Source organism: Parasteatoda tepidariorum, chromosome X1 (genome assembly GCF_043381705.1).
Source record: "Parasteatoda tepidariorum isolate YZ-2023 chromosome X1, CAS_Ptep_4.0, whole genome shotgun sequence".
Lineage (NCBI taxonomy): Eukaryota > Metazoa > Arthropoda > Arachnida > Araneae > Theridiidae > Parasteatoda > Parasteatoda tepidariorum.
The window spans coordinates 16,817,805-16,840,904 of record NC_092214.1 but is presented as its reverse complement, the minus strand read 5'-3'; the positions used below and the strand labels follow the sequence as shown (position 1 = coordinate 16,840,904).

Here is a 23,100-nt window from a genome sequence, read left to right as displayed (position 1 = left end):
AATGAAAAATTTTCATTTTGAGATTATTATTATTTTTTGTCTTATAATCTTAAAAGTTCTTAATCAGATGTAAAAAATCATTCTATGTAGAACTATCATCAAATTAGAAGAAAAATATTTATAAGTAATTTTTTTTTTATGAAATCATGACACTTATCTGCTTCATAAGTCTGGTGAATCTTTAAATAAAATATTCTTTGATTTAAAAATGTTATTATCAAATAATATATACATGGATTATCACTTCATGACTTTAAGATGAAATACCTTACTATAAAATTTTGCAATTGTAAGGTCTCAATATAAATTTCAATATGTAACTTAAAAACAGAATAGCTGAATTCTAGTTGAAATTGATAATTTGAAATTTAAAAAGAAAAATACTTACCAAGAAAACATTAAAAATGTATTAGTAATCAACACAAATGTACTATTTAAAGTAAGTCTGATGATCCTTTACTGATGTTTTCCTAATTATATATACTCAAAAATATATACTATTATATAAAGAAGAAGAATGTTTAAGAACGGTTACAGTTCTGCACGTTCTTAAGTCACATTTATTTTCTTAAGTAGGTAAGGAACTTAAATATCTCCATTTTAATTTACAGTGAATTGAACACAAAAAAATTTTTTTACCATAATAGATATCCCTAATTGTATGCGATCATGAAATCAAAAGTTCTGAGCTCATCAAAATGATGTTGAAAGTTTGTTTATAAGGAAAGCATTAATGAAAATATGTTCTTGAAATGTTGTATGCATCCTGTTTCAAAAAGCTTTACCAATGTTATAGTTTGATAGATTGCTTTTTCAAGTACCTTGGCTTTTTTTCTTAGAGAAATTTTGTTGCCTATTGTCTGGAAAAAAAACACATTCGATTTATGCAGTTATTCTGATGGAACTGAATAGAAACTTAATAAATAGTAGCCTGAAATATCCCCCCACCCCCCCGTTAGAGTGGGTATTCACACGTTGTGGTCGTGAATAGCAAACTAATAATATTGTCCATAATAGTGATATTTTTACATTTGTCAGTATTACTGCTGAAAGTTTTAAGATTAAACTTTGAAATTTTGATCATAAAATGGCTATTATAACGAAAAGTTCATTTCCAACATATTCTTTATTTTTCTGAAAATGGCCTATTATTAAAAGCCATTAAATTATTGTTAATCCTAATTAAAGTAAAAGCTGATTATACTGAGTTAATTAACTTAAATTTCCTCAAAATGTATCATTAAAAGTCTTGAATCTAATTCAATTTGTTGTAAATTAAGCACTAATGTTGTCTTAAATTTGAATTGATTTTGCAAATATAATTGATGATGTTAGTGGAAGAAGGTACCAAGTCATTTTATGAACAATGCTCAAAATTTTGGTTTTAAAAGCATGTATAATTATCTGTATCTATAGACCCCATTTTTTCTCCCAAATCATTAAATAAAATGGTTCTTAAAAAGGAAAATGTGTTTTTTATTCAGCTTTCTGTTCTGTAATATTTTCTAATGCTTTTCTAAATTCATTAGAAAATTTTCAATTGTCATGGATAAATAAGTATTATTTTTAATTAAATTAATATTTTCAACAGTTAGATCTGTAAATTAGTAAGTTTGGCTTATAGTTAGAGTAAGAATTCACTCACAAATTATTTATATTTAGGCACTGAATTTTTTATTAGAATTCTATCATCTTAATTCTAAAATTCATACCTTGGATTTAATAGCATCAGCATTCCAGAAAATAATTTTAAACTCATTTGTTTACTAAATTTTTAATATATAATCATAATAATTTTATCTCCCATAATTAATTTCACCTCAATTCAATATTAATTTTTTTTAATTTTTTATTTCAGGTTAGACTATTGTGGAATAGCCTTCTTAATTATAGGATCATTTGTACCCTGGCTTTATTATGGATTCTATTGTAATTTTCAGCCTAAATTGATTTATTTGGTACTTGTAATAGTACTAGGTACTGCTGCGATCATTGTTTCCTTGTGGGATAAATTTAGTGAGCCCAGATTTCGATCAGTCAGAGCTGGTAAGATATGTTTCGAAAATGTCTTCCCAATGTTATGTGCTAATAATATTTATATACTGCATTCATTTTCAGATTTTATGTTTCGTGTTATTCTTTACCTATATTTTTCATATTGGTCCAAAGAATATTGTTTCTCACTATTTGATAGTTAGTAATAGAATTTTTTTTAAATATGCGAAGGCCTTAATTGTTGCAATTTTAAAAAAAATCGGATTTTTTAAAAATATTATTTTCATTTTATTATTTGAGCAGTTCAAGATTTACACTTTTGAAATTTGTGTGCAAGACAATGGGTCTAAAATACTCAAAAAATAAATTAATTATATTTTTTAATAAGATGCATAAATTATTGCATATTAAAGTTTCAGTCATAGGCAAATGTATGTTAAACAATTAATTCCTGAATATAATTATTAAAAATAAAAGTATTAGTTAAATTTATAAATGTAAAAGAATTAAATAAATCATCAAGATAACTGAAGTACATTTAAAAATACTACAGATTTTAGGGTCTTAACTCTATAAATAAAAACCAGTGTGCTTGATTCAGATACCCAGAATACACAGATTGATATACAGAATTTTTATTTTAGTAGTCTTTATTTTTTAAATGATTTGGATTTATGTGTTATATAAGCTTATTCAAATAAATAAAAATTGGGGTTAATTTTGAGCAATGGCATATACAGAAATTAATTTAGGTGGGCACATATTATTGCCATGAAATGAGTGATATTTTCAGTTTAGAATTATTATTTGATGATAAAACTAAAGAATTCACAATTTCTGTCTTATTTCTCTTATTTAATACAGCACAAGAATGAAAAATATTAGTTCTAAAAATTATGCAGTTAAATATCTATTAAGAAAAATTACATCATGAGAGCCAAAATTTCTACTTATCAGAATTAGTGAAATCCAACATCATTAAAAAATATCATGTAATTATTGAAAAAATGGTGAAAAAGGGCTACACACAAACACAAACTTTCTACTAAGCTATATTTACTCTCCTTTTCTATTTTTGCATAAGTTCAACACTTCTACTTATTTTGCTGATATTATATATGTACTAAGATGTTGATGAACCAAATAATTTTTTAAATATTTCAAACTTGAAAATGGCTGTTCAGCAGAATAGGCTGTAACAGACAAGATAACTAAAATTTTTTAAAGTTTATAGATACCTGAGAAAATATTTACATCGATCTCTTGTAATGCTGCTGTAGTAGTTAGTCTAGTCTGGTGGGCTAGTAATTTCTTTTTTTTAACTGATATTCTGCAGTCAAAATGCTGCAACTACACTCTGACAAATATGTTTTCTTTAGTATTTCTAATTTATTTTCATCTTCAGATGTGACATTCTCTGGTATGATTAAAATATTTAAGGAACTCATAATTGTTTAGTGCTTTGTGAATCTTTCTTTTGGGTGTAAAATTGCAGCATCCCAAAATTGATTAAAAACTGCTGTTCTTAAATAAGTTTTGGGTGATTCTGTAGTAAAGTTAGGGCAATACGTTATTTTTTTGTTAGTCATGGAACAACAATTTTATAGTCCTCATCTATTATTTGTTTTAAAACTGATTTCGATTTTAGGAAAGTAGAATTGGAAACTATCTCTGATTGATTGTGAATCATCAATTTTTTCTGCAATAGATCATTGCAAAATTTAATTGCAGCATTAAGATCCACTGCCTTAGAGTGCAAAATCCTAGACAGGGGCAACATAGGAGAAAATATTTTTTCTGTCAAAAATAAGGTAATTGCAAAATTGTTAGTTCTTCATGAACTTAAAACAATGCAGAACAGGCAAAGGAACCCTTATCAGGCCAGTTTACAATTGTTGCAAGACCATGAATCAAAGGACTGAGCAATTCTACCATCACCATACTAGATTCATGTCACTCTATCCAACATGTAGAAGATATACTATCCTGCAAAATACTATTTCATTTAGGAGTATTAATTAAGGAATACCATTTTTCAGTGACTCCAACACAATTATGAATGTCTTTAATTTGCCAAGTTAAGAGGATGAGAAGGTCAATGCGGATAGAAATTTATCTCTTAATTTGATTTGTACACCATTGAATGCTCTAGGAATGGCAGCAGAACCATCATATCCTGGACCTCTTATATATCTTAAATCCAAGCCTAATGATTCTAAAGTTTGGAAATTTGTGTTTTTTAAATCTTCTCCATGTTTTGAATTTACCAGCAATAACTGTAAAAAAAATTTAACTGGCAACTATTTGTTGTCCTTACTTTCTACAGATCTTACACATAAAGAAACTTACTCTATCAAAAAAAAGCATATGTGGTTTAATAGTCTATAATTGAAAGACATTTTCTTTTTAATTTACTCTTCCAATCAATTTTTTATAATTATTTCGTTGCAAGCATGTATAATTTCATTCTGTATTTTAAGCTATAAATATGATGCATTATTAGCAGCTGATTTGGAAGGCTCTGTTAGTACTTCATCTCCTGCATCAGTTTGGAACTGAAGTAGATAGCGGAAATTACCATCATGATTGTTATGTTCCTTGATTTCATTAATTTGGATGCAATCATGATGACTTCTTAAAGGAAGTCCATTTCTTCCACAGAAAATTACTGTTTTTATTAAAGGACTAAGTGTTTTACTATTTTCTTTTGCCTGTTGAACATTGGCACTATTGTGGCTTGTTTACGTCTTTGTACAATGCTTCTTAAATGGTCAGCTGTTAGCAATGAATGTGCATGATATTTTTTCTCGATGTTTCCTGAATTTTTCTTTTGATTTGTGCTGGAAATGAAAAAGTGAAACTAATTGTCCGAATGTTGGACTGTTTGAATTACCCACATACTCCTTAGCAAAAACTACACAATACTGTGGTGACGATTAATAATTAAGAAATGCATTCTGAATTTTAAAAGTAGGGTGACAACATTTAATTGACTAAAATTTACTTTTAGAATAGTTATCAATCTACAGCCTATACCAAATCACAACCAATACATGCACAGAATTTCTGTAAACAGTTGTGTAGAAATGAGAATCATAAGAATTTATTAATTTATCTTTATAGGATTTTAATGTTAATTAATTTGTTGACTATTAAGCACTATTGTTGCATGAACTTAACCATGTGGCATTGTAACATTAATATCAAGTTAAGCAAAGAAATACAAATATTAATTTGAATAATTTAGAGTGATTACTAAAAGTTGCATACAAAAAAAATTAGAGCCACATCCCCCTGATTAAAAAAATCAAAGCTATATGAAAGAAAATTTTGAATCTTATCACTCATTGTGGGCCCACTTTATCCTCTTAAGAAAATCCTTCTTTCAACTCTCTCTCTTTGCCAGCCCCTGCTTTCAAAAATTTCAACAAACCTTCTTCTGTCTTAAAAATAGCTAAATCCATTGCTAAAAAATTTGGTAGACGAGTACTGCTTATTTTTTCAAAAAAGAAGCCATCTCAAGTCAGAAAGAGACAGGCTGAGACTTGTGAAAAAAATATTTTACAATTTGACTTTAATATAGCAGTGCAGCCAAAGAAAAATCTCAAAACAGTATTAAAACTTGAATAAAAGAACTGGTTATAGCAAATAAGTTGTAGCAGCAATGTAATATTTACACTAAATTCAATAAATAATTACAATAAATAAAAGTGTAAGCCATGGGTATTCTAACAGTAAATTATACCAACATTTCTTTTTCACTTTTTCATTACCAATTCAAGAGTTTGGAAACACATATGTGGCTAGTGGCATCCAAATTTTTTGAAGAATATTGATTTTTCTTTGGCCTGGAATTTTTATATTATTTTGGGTGATTTGGGATAAATTATAACTTTTTGAACTCTGCTTTTGCATTTTCGATTTTCAGAAAGTTGATTTTTTACTTCATTGTTATTCAATGAGTTATTTTCTCCTTTTTTCCCAGGTTGTTTCTTTTTAAATAACTTAAAAGCAACTGTTCTTTCTCCTTGCTCATTGTCAAACTGATCACTTGTAAAAATATATCTTCAGCAGCCTTGTCTACTAACTACTTGTTTACAAAAGTCAAAACTATTGCTTATTGACAAATCAACTATGCAGATAGGTAACTAGGATAAGAAATCTTTTTGGGAAGGGTTCTTTTTTCCACCCCCTGACGAAGCAGTTTTTCTTTTCTTTTGGAACATTTCTCTCACTTTCGAGATTTGTAACTTTCAAACCCCCACTTCATGATTTCCCACGTAGCTAAGTACAGCTACAAATGAATCAACAATGTTCTCTGATCACACCTTCTTCACCCTTTCCTTTACTTCAAATAGAGAAACTAGTAACTATAGGGGGATTGTGTACAACCCCTATTTTCATCTACAATTGTCCCAGAGGCACTTTTTTGGAGGAAGAATATATATGTTAAAAACCGAAGGAGAATAGTTAATCCAGTTCGTTGTTGGACTGCATCTACCAGTTGCTGGGTGCATTGGAAATAAAATGACACATAGTGCTTCTAAGTACAAAACAACAATTATTCAGCAAAAATAAAACAACTCCAAAGTCAGAGCTACCTTCTCCGATGGAATCATAATATTGAATAACAAAATCTGACGCCAAGCACAGAGGCGCACATTGCCAATTCTTTCCTCATTTCACAACACTCTCCCCACGTTGAGAATCAGAGTTAGTCTTCAGCTCATAAAGAACATTATTAAGCAAATCAAGTCTTTTGGGAGCTCTTACACATCTTCCAGAGGAAGTATATCACTGCATTAACGTCTTATCAGGTGCTGAGCCACCTTTGATTTTGCATTCAGCACCAGAATTCGATGCCTCTGCACCAAGTTTCTTATCCGCAATGACGCTCTTTTCATCCGCCTGAATTTCTAGTGGGAAGATATGTTGTTGGACGTAAAATTATTCCATGCTGGATCTTAAGTTTAACAGTGCGAATCTTCCCATCGTGTCCTGGAATCAACTCAATAATTTTAGCCAAGGGCCAAAATAGATGTTTTTTGTTATCATCTCCTATCAGGACTATTTTTCCTTCACTGGGAATTAGTTCCATTGTCGCTATAAATTGTTCTAGGTTGACCACGTCTGGCAATAAATCGACGAAGTGCCAGGAGAAAAGCGTCTAAAGATAGGAATTTTATTTTATTTTATAACCGTCGTTGAAAAGCCGACCATTTTTTCATTGAGTGTTTTTAAGAAGTGCTTCATTTTTCTTTTTAAAAAAGGATAAATTTTTTTTTTACCATGTCGATTTTTGCCATGTGTTATACAACAGCGTGCTTTTTACATTGTTCTATGGTACGTTTTCGTAATTCATTGAACCACAATCTATTTCGGTGTACCGTCGGTCCATAACTTATGAAAGCGCCAATCATTTTACATGTTTGATTAAATACTTGGGAGTCCGCATGTGCGTCTACTTAGCTGGGTTCGGTGAGATTCTTGCAACTTTCATGTGCAACTCTGCTGCATTTATCAAGATATTCTCAATTTCAAGCTTCATTTTCCACCCTCTGATATCGAACCGAAAAATCTCTCGATCATTTTATAATGGCTAATATAATCAAGAAAAGAGTTCTTTGTCAGAAACTAGTTATTTTATCATGATCATGTAAAGTCTTTGAAAACTATTTTGCATTTTTTTTAATGTATATAGTGCTTAAAAAATACTTAAAAGGTGCTTATTTTTTGGTGAAAGATTTGGCTACGCACCCTGACTGATCCTGCGTCAACTCTCGAATTTCTTTAATCCTCTTTTCTACAAAAACAGACCAATTTCCCTGTTCTTTTATCCACCAAAGTCAGAGCTTCCTTCTCCGACGGAATCATAACATTGAATAACAAAATCTGAGGCCAAGCACCGAGGCGCACAATCCATCCGAGGCAAGGAATCCGTCCAAAATGTAATTTTTAAACCTGGCAAATTGAGCGCCTTAATAATAGATTTTGCAAGTCTAGAACCAATACAACAGGCCATTAATTCTAAGCGAGGAATGCTTAGGGGTTTCATGGGCGCTACTCTAGACTTTGCCCGAACTAAGTTTCTTTTAACTTCTGAATTCAATACCTATCTTACAAAGACGCACACTGCATAGACCCCCTTTAAAACACCCACAAATACATGTAGTTCAGACATATTATTAATTAACACATACCGAGACAATGTTACATCTTTTAAAATATATAATTCTTTTAGCCATTTTAAAAATGCATTTACATCATTTGTAGATAATTCATCATCCTAACTGATTTTTAACTTCCACAATTCTTGTAATAAGAGTTTCAGAAGCAATGTAGTTGTCGTTAATAAACCAATGGGATCAAAAAAAGTCTGTACAATGCCCAAAATTAATCTTTTTGTAATTTTCATATCGCATGTTAATGCGTCAATATCCGTACAACATCTTAGCATGTCATTGTCCAAATTCCGAAAAGTCAGAGCTTACTTCTTCAACGGAATCATAACATTCAATAACAAAATCTGACGCCAAGCACCAAGGCGCGCATTGCTAACTCTTTCCTCACTTCACTTCATTTCACAACAATATACTTGCCTATTCTTTTCCAGGAATTAGTTTATACTGATCTATTTTTTTTCTCATCATAATAAAAAAAAATTAAGCATGAGAAGGGAAAAATTTCACTTTTTTATGTTTTAGTTCAGAATATCAATGATAGTTTAATAAAAGAAACATTTTAATTTTGAGAACATTCATGTGTTTCTTTGCACCTCTCCCTCCATGGGTGAGCCACTGATTTTGGAAACCAGCTCACATTTCATTCCTCAGTACAACTTTTAAAAATAAAAAAAATCCTGACATTGTAAAACAATGATTTTTTTTTTGCTTCTTGATTAGAACAAAAATAAAAATAATTGAAAGGTATCATTCATTCAAAGTGTATTAAGATATGAGAATTATCATATATAATGAAGAAAAAATTGCAGTATATAATAAACATTATTCATAAGTTCGAAGTCAAATTTGCCTGTTTTCTACTTTAATGAAAATCTTTAATATAATAAATTATTCTAATAAAATTATTTATATGTACCTAATGTATTCTATGAGTTGATAATTGTGTTTAGTTTTGTATGATAAATCTGTTTTCTATATAGTGTTTATAATGGAGAAATGAATGCTAGAAACATTATTATTGTAATTCACTTCCAAGAAATATTCACAAATATTTAAATTTCAACATATTAATGCATAAGTTGTTAATATCTGACTTCATATTAAAGTATAAGTTAAAATAAATATGTTCATTGACTTAATGTAGGGTGCCTCATCAAAAATACCTAATTTCAAAATTAAATATTTCTTAATAATTGGTGATAAAAAATAAAATAACAGTTGATATTAATAAAAGTTTTAAAATTGTTATATATAATTTTTCAAATTAGATTTAAACCTTGTTAATCATTGCCCCTGTGGACTCTGTAAGGAGGCCTTAAAATTGTTGTTGCAATATTGAGTCCCTCTTCAGAACTCAGGTTCAATTGTCGTGTACCATATCATCTGTTGACAAACTCAAAAATTGTGTGCACTGCTCTTATTGCTTCCACTATCAATAAAAACTGCTTCATTCTTTGATCGCCAATTATTAAAGAGTTATTTAATTTTGAAGTCTTTGGTCTGACATGCTGTATACTCACGTCAGTACTTGTAATTAAATGGATAAAATTATAACTAAGAAATATATATTTTTAGGTGTTTTTATGGGTTTTGGATTAAGTGGTGTTGTACCAGCTGTTCACTATTTAATTGCTGAAGGCTGGTTTAGAGCAGTATATCAAGCATCTTTTGGATGGCTGTGTCTTATGGGTATGCTATATATTGCAGGGGCTTTATGCTATGCATTACGTATCCCGGAAAGATTTTTTCCTGGCAGATGTGACATCTGGGTAAGTAATACTGAATTTTGCTTCAGAATATTATTAGATATGCGTGTGTTTGTTTATTAGGTAGGTGGCAAAATGACATCTGGATCAGCAATGTCTAGTTTTATTTCACATTAGTTTTAGAAATTTTTGTTGGTAGATTAGATCAAAGCTGTTTTTGTGTACTGTGCACAAAAAATGGACTACCCTGAATAACTTTTGATCTTGTGATCGAATCTTTTTATGTTCTAGTACTCAATCTGAATGGTTAAAGGAGGTAACCTCAAATTTGCTAATTAATTAGTGCAGACGATATTTTAAGTTCTAAAATCAGACACAAAAATGCACTTTCTCTGACTAAACATACCTTTTTTTTTTTTTTTTTTTTTTTTTGAAGGATTCCGATTTCTGAACCTTAAAATATAGAGGGTAGCCGTAATCTGGGAAACATGGCCTCCATAGTTTGGTCAGGAAAGCGATCCAAAGTTTAGACCCTTTAATGCTAGTTTTAATTTTTGTGTATTTCTGCATATCTCAAGAGCTTTTTAAGTTAACTGAAAATTTTTTGCACACAATTATAAAATATGTTTGTCCGAAGATAATTCCATGCAAAAAGTAAATTGTAGCAAATACTTATCATTTTTTATTATTGTATTTAGTCATAGTCGAAAAAACTTTCTATTGAAAGATATAAAAAATTTTTAATAATTTTAAAGTGTGTTATTTTACATGACAAAATATAAAATTTGAGCTTTTGCCATGTAAAATTACGTACTTTAAAATTATGTAAAAAATTGTATACCTTACAATTTTAAAAAAAATTCGATTATTATTAAATAAAATAATTAAAAATTATAAATATTTGCAAAAATCTATTTTTTGCATGGAATTATCTTTGGCTGAACGAATTTTATAATTGTATTTAAAATATTTTCAATTTGCTTAAAAAGTTCTCGAGATATACCGAAATACGAAAAAAATAAAATTAACATTAAGGGGTCCAGAATTTGGATTGCTCTCCTGACCGAACTGTGAGGACCATATTTCCCAGATTGCAGCTACCCCCTATGTTTTGGGGGTCAGAAATCTGAATTGATCCGGAGAATGTTTGTTTATTCAGAGAAAGTACGTTTTTGACTCTGATTTCACAGCTTAAAGTATCATCTGCACTAATTATTCATTATATTTGAGGTTACCGTTCAAACTAATAAGATTGGGTCCTAGAACATAAAGATCCGATCATTAGATCAAAAGTTATTCAAGGTGCTCCTTTTTTTTGGTGCACTGAATATTGCATTTGTGTGTAATTCTCACCACGAACTTTAGATTTAAAAAAAGGCTTTCTGTATATAATTTATTTTCATCTACAACTTTTTGTGTAGTTTTTTACAGAAAGCTGAAACTATAATAGTAAATTGGACAAAAAAAACTGGTAGATACTTTTTATTAATGTTGTTATTAAAGGATATTGTTTTGATTTGATGCCTTCTTTAAGGATCTGTTTTATAAGTGTATATCACCCTCTGTAATACATCTCTATTCTCCTGATCTTGAATTTCAGGTTAATTTTTTATTAATGTCCCAAATTCCCTAATGTGTAATTTAATGTCCCTTTTTTTAGTCACTTATACTTCTTTTATAAAATATCTTGTGGAACAATGTATATATATATATNTATATATATACATGTATGTATGTAAAATGATGCAGTCGGACCAAGCAGGGAAACAGACACTGGATTTTATTGAAAGTAAAATTATTTATTTAGATCATTTTCTAATGGATGACGAGCGAAAAGTGAAGTTAACTCCATCGATGATCAGTCTTTCTGGTAGAGAAAATCTTGCAAAAAAATCCGAAAATGTCTCTAGGGAAAAGAGGGAGATCTTAGAAATTACTATTGGTTTATGAAATAGGTCGAGTGATTCCCACGAAGATTAAAGGGAAAAATGTCTTTATTTATAATTATGCATACTTGAGCCAAAAATAGATTTAGGAACAGGATGTGGCTTTTTAAAAGTATGAGAAAGTTTCGATTTGAATAACTAATTAGGACAAAGTTTTATAGCAGAGAAAATAACATAATAGAAGCTTTTTATGTTACATATATATATATATATATATATATATATATTAAAAAATGAAAACCATGCTGAATTACATTGAAAGAAATAAAACATGGTAGTATATTTTTGAAGAATAAGTTAACAAAATTATAATGATGCAATAGACATTTAAAAATTTCTCAAATTTTCATCATTGAATTTTATGAGAAAAATAGTTTCTTCTGATTCTTTCAAAATAATTCCATACAAATTGACAATGAGTTTTTTTTCCTCTAAAAATGGAATTCAAATATGGGTTTTTATTTTAGTGAGAAACGGACCAAAATTTTAATGATGCAAAACACACTTAAGGGTAAACGCCAGTGCCCATTTTTCATATGCTTTCAGGAAAATTGGGCCAACTTTGCTGCTAATGAAGAAAACATTTCAAAACTTCAAAAAAGCATCTTTAAGAAGTTATTTTATGACCTAAGTGTAATTGTTAAGCGAAAATCATGCTCATTTTTTATTATATTCAATTTTAAAACGTTTGAGTTAAGATAAGCCATAGTTAATCATGTATCTTAAAGATGGCATAACCAGGCCCATTACATCTAAAAACTTATAAGTTTAGTCACTTAAATACAGTGTTGAAAAAAATTTTAAAAGTTTTTCGAAAGCATAATTATACAATTCTAGAACTATTTCTGCTACTTTCAATGATAATTCTAGATTAAATTAGCTAGTCTGATTACACTGCTCTATGTATTTAAAATGTTGCCAACTGTAAAGGTATCTACTTCCACTACATAACATCATTCTTAATGACAACCTAATATGTTAGTTTACGTAATGACTATTTTCAAAGTAGATTTTCTGAGGTTGAATGGAGAAGTACAGGTGCTCACCCAAAGCTAGTATCATTATCGCTATGATTTTCAATGTTTATGCAAAATTACATTATTTCATGACATCTTTTTCACTGAGAATCACATAATCTGATATTATCTGACGATTCAACTTGTAGGTTTTTAAAATATAAAAAAATTAAATTGTGAATGCAGGAAAATGAAATTTTATTAATTTCGTGCAGTTTCTTTTTGCATTTTAACTTCACTTTTAAAACTAAATCATGTATAAAAAGCACGTTATATTTAAAATGACTTATTTTAATTGAACTCACATTTTTATTTTAAGATTTTGAAACTCAAAGCAATGTAAAAAGTTCTAACAACATATTCCAGTTATAATTTATTTGAATATTTAACTTTTCAGAATGATAAAAATCTTTTAAAAAAAATTTACACATGAATTTCTCGACTTTTGCATGATACATATATTTAAATTATGTAAGATTATATAATTAGATTAAGAATTCTAGTTGGCGAGCTTCATATCTTTACATATACAACTATTGAATTAATCTAATGGGATAATATTCTTGGTTATGCTAGATGGAAAATGCGTTTTTCTAAGAACCATTTTTTTAAAGGTTTTAAGTCATGAACTGAATTTTTTGTCCATTAAAAATTTATACATCATGTATTTGTTTTGTTTTTTTGAACTTTTTTTTTATTACACATTGATTCTTTTCATTGGGAAAATCTAGGAGATCTATCTTCATCTATATTTCATTAGGAGCACTTACATACTGAAACAAACATACAATTCTGGTCATCACCCATAAAACCATAAATAAAATATATACCGTAAACCGGGACGAGTCTACCCATCCAGGGGCGAGTCTACCCATTTTAGTTTTATTTAATTTTCACTATTTTAAATTGCAAATACAAAAATTTTTACCGACGGAAGACTTAGTTCAGACTCTAAGGAAGATGGCGCTGTAGTAGTTTGATCCGTTTTTATTTATTTGGTGTCTTTTTAACCGACCTGTTCAAACGTCTTTTGAGAGATTTGTATTGAAAATCAGCAAACTTTTAGTTGGTGCTCCGTAAGTATATTATTATTATTACTATTTTCACTTTGGTTAAGTGATAAACTTATCTAAGACTAAGATTACATTAATTTTATATGAAAAAAAACAAAAAGAATGTAAGTTTTGCTGTTGTAAACAAAAAGCCAGAATTCGCGGGGCGAGTCTACCCATTCGTATTTAGTTTTAATAAAGCATAATAATATAATTTAGAACTTTGTTTATATTAAAATTAAGTCATTTTAAATGAATTTGAGTATATTATTTTAATTCTGCATTGATAAATTTATCATTAATAAGAAAATTTATAGGTTAAATATAAATGTAAATATAAAATATGTTTATTTTACCTATTTTTTCAATTTTTATATTACAAAATTAACTTTTTTTATTTAATGCAAGTTAAATAAATTATTATTTATAAATTATTATTACCTCCCAAAAGAATGGGAAAAGGATTTTTCATGATTCCCAATGTTTGAATTTCGATTTTGTTAATAATCTTTAATTATTATTATTTATTAATTATTTAATTGTAAATTTATATTAATTTTAATTTATTTTTATCAACAATAATCAGAAAAAAATGTTATTTTATAATGTTAATGATTATAAAAACAAAACTGTGATCAAAATGTGATAATCGATCAAATACTCAATTTGTGTTATTTTATGAATAAAAAAATGGAATATATAATAAAGTTATGAATTTTACTTCATAAATATCCTATATAGTAACTAAAATAACAATTTAATAGTAAAATTTGATTATTTACAATGTTAACATTCATTTTAGTAGAATGGGTAGACTCGCCCCATACGAGAGATTTGTCAGCAGTTCTATAAAAATATACAGTAACAGCGTAACTGTTAATATTTTCCAAAATCGATTTCGCAGCTTTAAAGAGGGATAAATATTGATTCCGAAACACCTATTAAAAGCCTTTTTTCTTTAATATTTACAAAAGTTTGACCACTTGAAAGTTGACAAACTGAAAAAATGGGTAGACTCGCCCCGGTTTACGGTAATTTTCATGATACAGTATAAGTTTTTTATTTCAAAAAATAAGACATCATGTTATTTGTAACACAGAAGAAGTAAGAACCATTGATAGTATCTCCCCTAGAGCTTTTATGAAGACAAAACTCTTTATATCAATTATATAATTTTTTGTGCCTTATTTTGCAACTATATTTAATAACAATTTCCCCAATTTACCTGTCAGCAACTAAATAGTTATTTAGTTTATAACTATCATAACTATTTAATTAATATATTCACTCCTTTTGTTTGATTCTTGCAATTTTTAAGACTACTTTCAAGAGTTTAGTTAAAGAAATTTAATTTATACTTACCAATGTAAAAATGCACTTAAAACTGTTTATAAAAGTTAAAATATTTCATAAAGACTTAGTTAAGAAACATTAAAGAAATTGTCTTTAATGAAATCTTGATTCTTTGTTGCGAATGTTCAGATTTTGATAATTTTTGCTTCATTTCTTCATAATTTTTGCTTCATTTATTATTTTGCTTCATTTATTATATTTTGCTTCATTTATGATAGTTTCTCACGAGAATAAAAATTTATTTTATTTATGCTGTTTCTTTTCTGAAGAAAAATGTTTACAATTTCCAGTCAAAGGGGAGAGTATAAAGGGATGCCATGTACAATGACAGGGTTACAAGTATAGTCATCCAAGCTTAGAGAGACATTTTATAACCGTTGTTGAACAGCGAATCTAAATTTTGTGTTTACGACTACTAATGTTCAACTCTGTAGCCTTGTAATTTTGAACCCAATCCAGAAGACAAGAGAACTCCTGCATTAAGCATTGGGAGAAATTTGCCTTCATAGAGAACTTTTTAATAGGACTAACCACATTTGCATGATATGAAGAGAAAAACCAGAAAATCTTCCCACTGTTAGCCTGACAGCAGGGGGACTCTTACCCATGATTCATCTACCACTGAGAATACTTCGGCACTATGGTCTGTGCAAGCCAGGTGTGGAATTCGTGTCAACCAGTCATCCTTGGGATTCAAACCTCAGTCACTTTATTGGGAGACCAGTACTTTATCTTCTGAGCCGCAGTGGCTCAAGCTAAGAGAGAAAGAAAATCTGGTTCTTTAACGCCTAAATGAATTTGTGGACTCCCTAAGATTTCGCATAATGGAAGTTCCAAACAGTTATCAACCAAGGCTTCTGGAAACAAGACGAGCCTCACAATCGATATTAGACATGCGCAAAAAGCAAATAATAATATTTATTACAATAATTATAACAATCTCCTTAATTTTTTTAATTCTTTAGTGTGAGAAGCATATTTTTAACATTTGGCTATAAATCTTTTCTTTTTATCAAATTTCCTAAAAATTTGCAAAAATTAAAGTCTAATTTAAGTTATTTTTTAAATTTATCTATATTAAAGGGAAGAATGATTTTCGAATATTTATTTATTCATAAAAATTAAATTTCGTGATTAATGCAATTTCTTTTTCTTTATATGCATTGAAATTAGTAGAAATTTTCAAATAAAATTAATAATTCTTTTTTTAATATTTAATTACAATCTTTTAAACTTCTAAAGAAATATGCATAAAATGTAAAAAAGCAATGAGCTTGAAAATTTAACAAATTTTTCTTTAGATTACGTACTTATTTTGCTGTGGTATTATATCTAATAAAATCCAATAAAGACATAAAAAAAGTTTTTCGTAGTTAAAATCTTCAAACAATTCTAAATAGTCTTCTGAAATTAAGCCTATTATCTAACTCCATCTTTAGTTATTCTTTTATCAATTTGTATATATTGTTTTTATTCTGTTCTTTTAATACTATATCCGCTTATAAAAACTACTTGAAATCATTTTTTTTTCGAACTTGAAAAGTCTACTTAAACTAATTTTTACTTTTAAAAATTAGTAAAAAAAATCTACTATACAACTTAGCGTACTATGTCTTTGTGTAACATTATAATTGACAATAATAAGTTTATACATTTTGAAATAATTCTGTAATCAAAAGCAATAATTACTAGTGTGTCTTTGGACAAAAAAGTGAAACAAAAGGAAAAGAAAAAAAAATCACTTCGAGATTAATCTTTTGTTATGATATCAAACTATTTTTGTAGTTTTTAGAGACATTGGTCAATATTAAACTGCTCGAGTTTTTTTCTTGGAAATTGTAAAAATAAGCGCCCTAAAAATTTACAAGGAGCATCTTTTTCACTTTCTACCTTTTAATTACATACATATGTTAAGAAAATATTAATAATAAATAAATAAATTAAACATAAAAAGGCATGAAAAAACATGTTAGTACATAGCAACACTTGCATTTTTTAAAACCTGTATTCAACTAATTTTATTGAAAACAGTTTTCTGTCTGTTATCAATATAATTTTTATATTGATTTTCTGTGTTTATAATTTTTTTAGAATTAAATAAACTAAAAATTTCAATTTTCAGTTCATTCACTGAGACATAATGCATGCATCTCTGTTTATTCTGTATATTTCAACTTAAATTGAATGTAAGGCACAAGGTTCAAGGTTTAGGGGCACAAGGTTCAAAAAAGGACATGCTGCATCAACCCAAAATGCTGTAGCATGTCTGATTGTAACAAAGAAACATTTCTAGTTCCAACTTTTACCCATTATTATGAAATATTTTATACCAGTTGTTAAATTTATATAATTACTGACAAGTGCTTTTCTTCCGTAGCTTTTTCTTCCGATTTTTAGTTTTCAGTGCTGTTTTTCTAGTCTACCAAATCTAGCATTTTTTCTTTAATTTCATAGAATATATATAAATTCCAAAATCTGTAGGAAATGAGTTACTTAATATATAATTTGTCTTTCTAAACATACAAATTTTGAATTAAGTCCTGTTTATTAAATTTTTTCCCCTGAAATATTAATGATAACAGTACATCCAATTATTCTCAGATTTTAACTGAAAAAAAATGTATCATATATGCTAAGATCTCTTTCTTGTACTGATATATTTAAAACTTAACTGGATTTAGAATTCTTTTTCTGATAAAACTAATTATAAGTTTGAGGAATTCGCAAATACAGTACTGAAAGATTAAGAAAGCACTGATTTAATAAAGACATTTTGTTCAATTGAAATCAAAACCATTTAAACATATCCAAGTCACTTCCATGAAAAACTAATTTTCCTCAGAGAAAGGAATTCCAAGCAAGAAGTGATACAATACTATTTACTAAATGCTTTTCTGATTCTTTTTTCACCATTATCATTTTGAAAAAGAGGCCAAATCCAGGTGATTCTCAGAGCCATTTATTTTATGACTTTTACTCTAAAAATGACTGACTTTGATCCTTAGCACATTCATTTCACTATTTGACACCACAGAATCTGTATTTTTATCAGAAAAATAGTTTTATAATTGTTTTACTTTTTAAGAAAGTGTCATATATTTTGACACTTAAGTATCGCATCTGCGGTGTAACTTTCTATGGAATTAAAAATAATTTTGTTAAAAAAAATTTAAAAATGACTGTGTTAAAAAAAACTAGCAAAATTTTGATGATGCTGTTTCTCTAAAATTAATTCAATAAATTTTTATTGTGTAACTATTATTCTTATGAGATAAATAGTTTCTAATGGTATCACGCTTTAAAATGGTGCCAACTTTGGATTTGTGTTGTAACTTTTTTCAGAAAATAAAAGTTAAAATATATTTATATTTTTCTGCAGATAGACTAGAAGTGTAATAACTTGGAATTTGATTGACTTATTAATCTCTAGAAAAATTTCAACTTATTAATTTTAAGGAATCACATCTGTTTAAGATTTTAAAAAACAAAGTAACAAGAATTTCAAAGTAAAATTTTTAAATTACTTAAAGTAAGAAAATTTTTTTCTTCTCAAACTTTCAAAACAAACTAATATCTCTTTTTTTTAAGTATTGTTAAACAAAATATTGTGATGTTATTTATATGTTCTTATACCAAATAAAATACTGTTTCATAAAAAAATTTTTTATTGCATTTAATAATGTAAGTACTTGAAATTTTTAAGACTAAATATTTATATATCCGAATCACATTGAAATAATTTACTCGCATTATATTTCCTTACATGTCTCTTCTTTTTTTTCTTAGTTTCACAGCCATCAAATATTTCATATACTAGTCATTGCAGCAGCTTGTGTACACTATCATGGAATTACAGAAATGGCCATGTATCGCTTGACAATGGGAGACTGTGCAGAAAAACCACCAGATTATTTTCCTCCTTAGTGATGTTAGTAATGGCTTTCGTTGTTGAAAAATATTTTTGTAAATTTGTTTTGTTTAATATTGTAAATTTTTTTTTAAGTCTTCATTTGTTATCCCACACATTCCATGTTATTTTTTGTTGATCCATACCAAATTGTTGAGTTATTTTATGTACATGAATCTCATGAAATTTGTAGAAGCTGTGATCGAAACATGTAGCTTGTCATGTTTCTGCCTTATTGAAAAATTTATTAGAGAATATTATGATATTTATAATAATCATATTTAAAGAGTGCAGTTGTATGTTTCTAAAAATTTGTAAGTTGAATCAATCAAATTATCCAAATACATTAGCAATAAACTATTATTGAAGCATGCAATTATTGTCCTGTGTTACTTAACATTATGATTCTGAAAAGTTTTAAATCAAAGTTTTAACAAATATTGTATTGGAATCTAATTTTTTTATAAAGCATTCCTGTAGTTACGTAGAATTACAAATATTCTGTGAATTCATGCCCTTTAACTATTTTACATAATTGTGAAAAATTTTTGAAAAAAAAAAACACTATCATCAGGAAAGATTCAAAACTGAAAAGTTCTTTGAAATCATGTTTATTTAAAATTAATTAAAACATGCTTTCTGACAAAAAGTAGCAAAATATTTGTGAGGAGACAAACTTATTTTTCAGTTGTTTGCTTTCATAACATCAGAAGTTAAAGTTTGTGACTGCTAAGTTACCTGCTAGATTCTAAGAAATCTCCTGATAACCATGATACATTTTTTTAACATTATTTGGTATGGCTAAGTTACAATGAACTGTTCAGTTTTTAATCCCTTTATATGTCTATTAGTTTTTTATGGACTTTGCAAGTTTTGATTCTTAACACCTTACTACTTTCTCATAAGCTGTGAACATAATTGTAACTGGCCCACTTACAGTAAAATAAGGAAAATGAATCAGGCATATAACCAAGAAACCGTTTTCATCTGAAAATACATAGTATGCATGGAAATATAACAAAAAACTGATATTGAAAACTTTTTTGCAAGTACAACGTAATCTTGATACTTATCATGAAAAGCCTTGAATGTGGGAAAAATTCTTCCCCTTGTATGCCTTTAAAAGATCTAAGAATTTTTTAATGTATAAAAATATAAATAGTATGTATAAAAAACCTTGTGGCAAAATGTCTTTAAAGAAAAGAGTTTTTGTTAGTAATTTTTCCTTGAGCATTCATGTTTTAATATTACATTACTTTTTATTTTACCATACCTTTATTATTTTTTGTGTTTCTTTATTTCTTTTTAAAAAATATATATCAGGGACTTATTGCAAGATTCTTCCTAAATTTTATCAGCTAACACTTGATAAAAAAACAGACTAAGATTTTTAAAATTTTGTCATAGATTGCTTTGGCATTAAGCTTTGAATATAAAAATTGATGGCATGAACTGGGAAGAGCTCATAAGCATTATACTTTTAAGAAAAAAGAGTTCTCAATTTATAAATAGGTTAAAAAAAAATTCAGAAGCCAGAGTCATGTAATATGAATCAGTCTTTGAAATTTTAATAGTAGGGTAAAATGTTTGATTTTTTTTTGTAGTTGATAGAAAGAACACCTTAATATTCTTGTTAGTTTCCTTTGTGCTATAATTCTTGTTCATTTCAATAAGAATTTGATGAATTTTTAACGCAACTAATCTATTTAAAAGTAAAACTCATGCATGAACATTATCAATATCCGAGATTTTCTTCTTCTGGTGAACAAAGGGAGATATTAAAACTAATTGCGTATGTATAGCATATTCAGAATTCTCCCTAAAAATGAAAACGGACAGGGCACTTCCTCACAGAGAAGGGTGCTTTGAATTTTGAAAGAGCACTCATTCATTTAACACTATAAAAATTTATCAAATTGTGTCATAAAAGTAAAATATTCACCTAACAGCCCATTGTGGTCACTGGGGTTATGGAAGTTAAGGCTCCACAATTTCATGACCAACATGATTATTACTATTTGGGTAACATTGTGTACAAACCGCCTTTACTTCTTAGACGAGTTTTCTGCATAGCTTTTATTATTTTCAGTTTATATAAATTTTGATTATAATCTAATTATTCACAGTTCAAGGTAAACTTATAAAATTTTTATTTCCAATTTATTTTATGTTACAAATTTTGAAACAATTTTCTCTGCATGTTACTCACACACACAAAAATAGGGGAGATTTCCATATCGTGACCTGTGGCAGAATGTTCGCCAAATCTTTGGGGCAGCAGCTCACAAGAAACTAAGAAAAATACCACAGAAAGGGACCAACTCAGAGGGTATAACTCCTAGTCAGCCCCGAGCAAACCTCTACATGTTTTTTTAAAATAATTTTTCCCATTTAAAACCAATTTGGCACCTTGGCCATTGTAGTTAGCGTGGCAATAAATAAATCATGGCAAAAATAAATTATAAGATCTCCAATAAATGAATAATTCATTGCTTGAATGAAAAGTTAATATTTTTTTTTACTGTTCAGCAAGTTATTCAAAAACTGTTCTTTTCATGAATTATTTAACTTGTCTTCAGATAATGAATGACACTTCTAAACATAGTGGTCAAAAAATTATTATCTAAAAAAAAATTTTGTATCTTTGATTCAAAAGTAAATTAAGTGAGATGAAAATAAAAATTTCTGTGTACTTAAATTTCAAAATTCTGCCTGTTTTCATAAGATTAACAAGACAAAACATATTAAATTGAAAAGAATGAATGTCACACTCAATTGAAAAAAGACCACAGGATCATTCTTGATGCTCACTCCTCCCCCTGTTTTTGTTTTGCATTCACTCTGAGAAAATTGGCATGCAATTTTACTCAATGCCAATGTTTGTTGAATGCTTTTTCAAGACATAAATCTCTAGAGAAGAGATTGTAACGTGTCTACCACTACAATCATTAAATACCATTTCACTAGCATATAAGACTTCTGATAGATAAAGTTTTACATTGTCGGCATTCTAGTCATCTATCTGATCTGATCTATCTGTTTAAACTTACAAATGTTAACTCTCTTATCTAAATGGGCAGCTTCAGAACCAATATAAATCACCAGAAATTTTGGTTGCATTTCAATTATCTTAGGAAACAGAATATAGTGCTGAGTAATCCTATTTTGCTAAGAAAAGGGGTCAGAATGGGGAGGAAACAATTAATTTTCTTATTTTTAAAATAATAATCATGATAATTAAATTGAAACTAATTGTATTTATTATGAAAATAACGTCATAAATTTTATATAGTATTTAGACGTTCACTTGAATAGCAATATTGCTTGCATATTATAATCTATAGCATTTAAGACTTTTCTAAGTTCAACGAGTTCTAAGTGCACTTTACAGTTCAAGCTAATTTCAGATAAGGAAATTTTATTTTATTTAAAATCATAGTCATTCCTAATGTTATTAAAAGATCGATTAATAAATCAGGTTCATAAAAAAAAATGTTTTTCATTACCTTCTTTCAAAAATTTTAAATGGCTTATTAATTAAGGATCTTTAACATGAATATTTTCAACTATGTGCTCCTTTTGGCAGCAAAATAAATACATAAATTTAGTATACTTCAATTATAAGAATTACTTAAAATGACGAGTTTTAATAATTTTCATACAATGATTTTAAATTGAAGTAAGTTGAAATAATTTTAAACAATAATAATTTTTTGCTGCAATCAACGACAAAATATCCGTTGTACAAAAATGTACTTTCTCTGAATAAAATTTTTTTTTTTTAACATATTTGGATTCCTGACAATCAAAAGAGGGGGAAGGTAGACAAAATTTTAAGGGATTGGATCATAAATTGGAGAGCTAGGATGCTATATATATTTGGTGATATACATAGCAACCTCTCCCTCCCTCCAAAAAAAAAAGAACAGCCAATCAAAGTCGC

General features: G+C 28.1%; 1 protein-coding gene across 1 annotated transcript in view; it reads left to right on the top strand.

The window, feature by feature from the left end:
• LOC107451026 (adiponectin receptor protein) overlaps nucleotides 1-19,533 on the top strand; it is a 45,302-nt gene extending 25,769 nt beyond the window's left edge. Inside the window, exons 6-8 of the mRNA XM_016066993.3 lie at nucleotides 1,859-2,046; nucleotides 9,753-9,946; nucleotides 19,037-19,533. Of these exons, the coding sequence (XP_015922479.1) occupies nucleotides 1,859-2,046; nucleotides 9,753-9,946; nucleotides 19,037-19,174 (520 nt within the window). The 3' untranslated portion in view covers nucleotides 19,175-19,533. The remainder of the gene's footprint in view (nucleotides 1-1,858; nucleotides 2,047-9,752; nucleotides 9,947-19,036) is intronic.
• The last annotated feature ends 3,567 nt before the right edge of the window (nucleotides 19,534-23,100 follow it).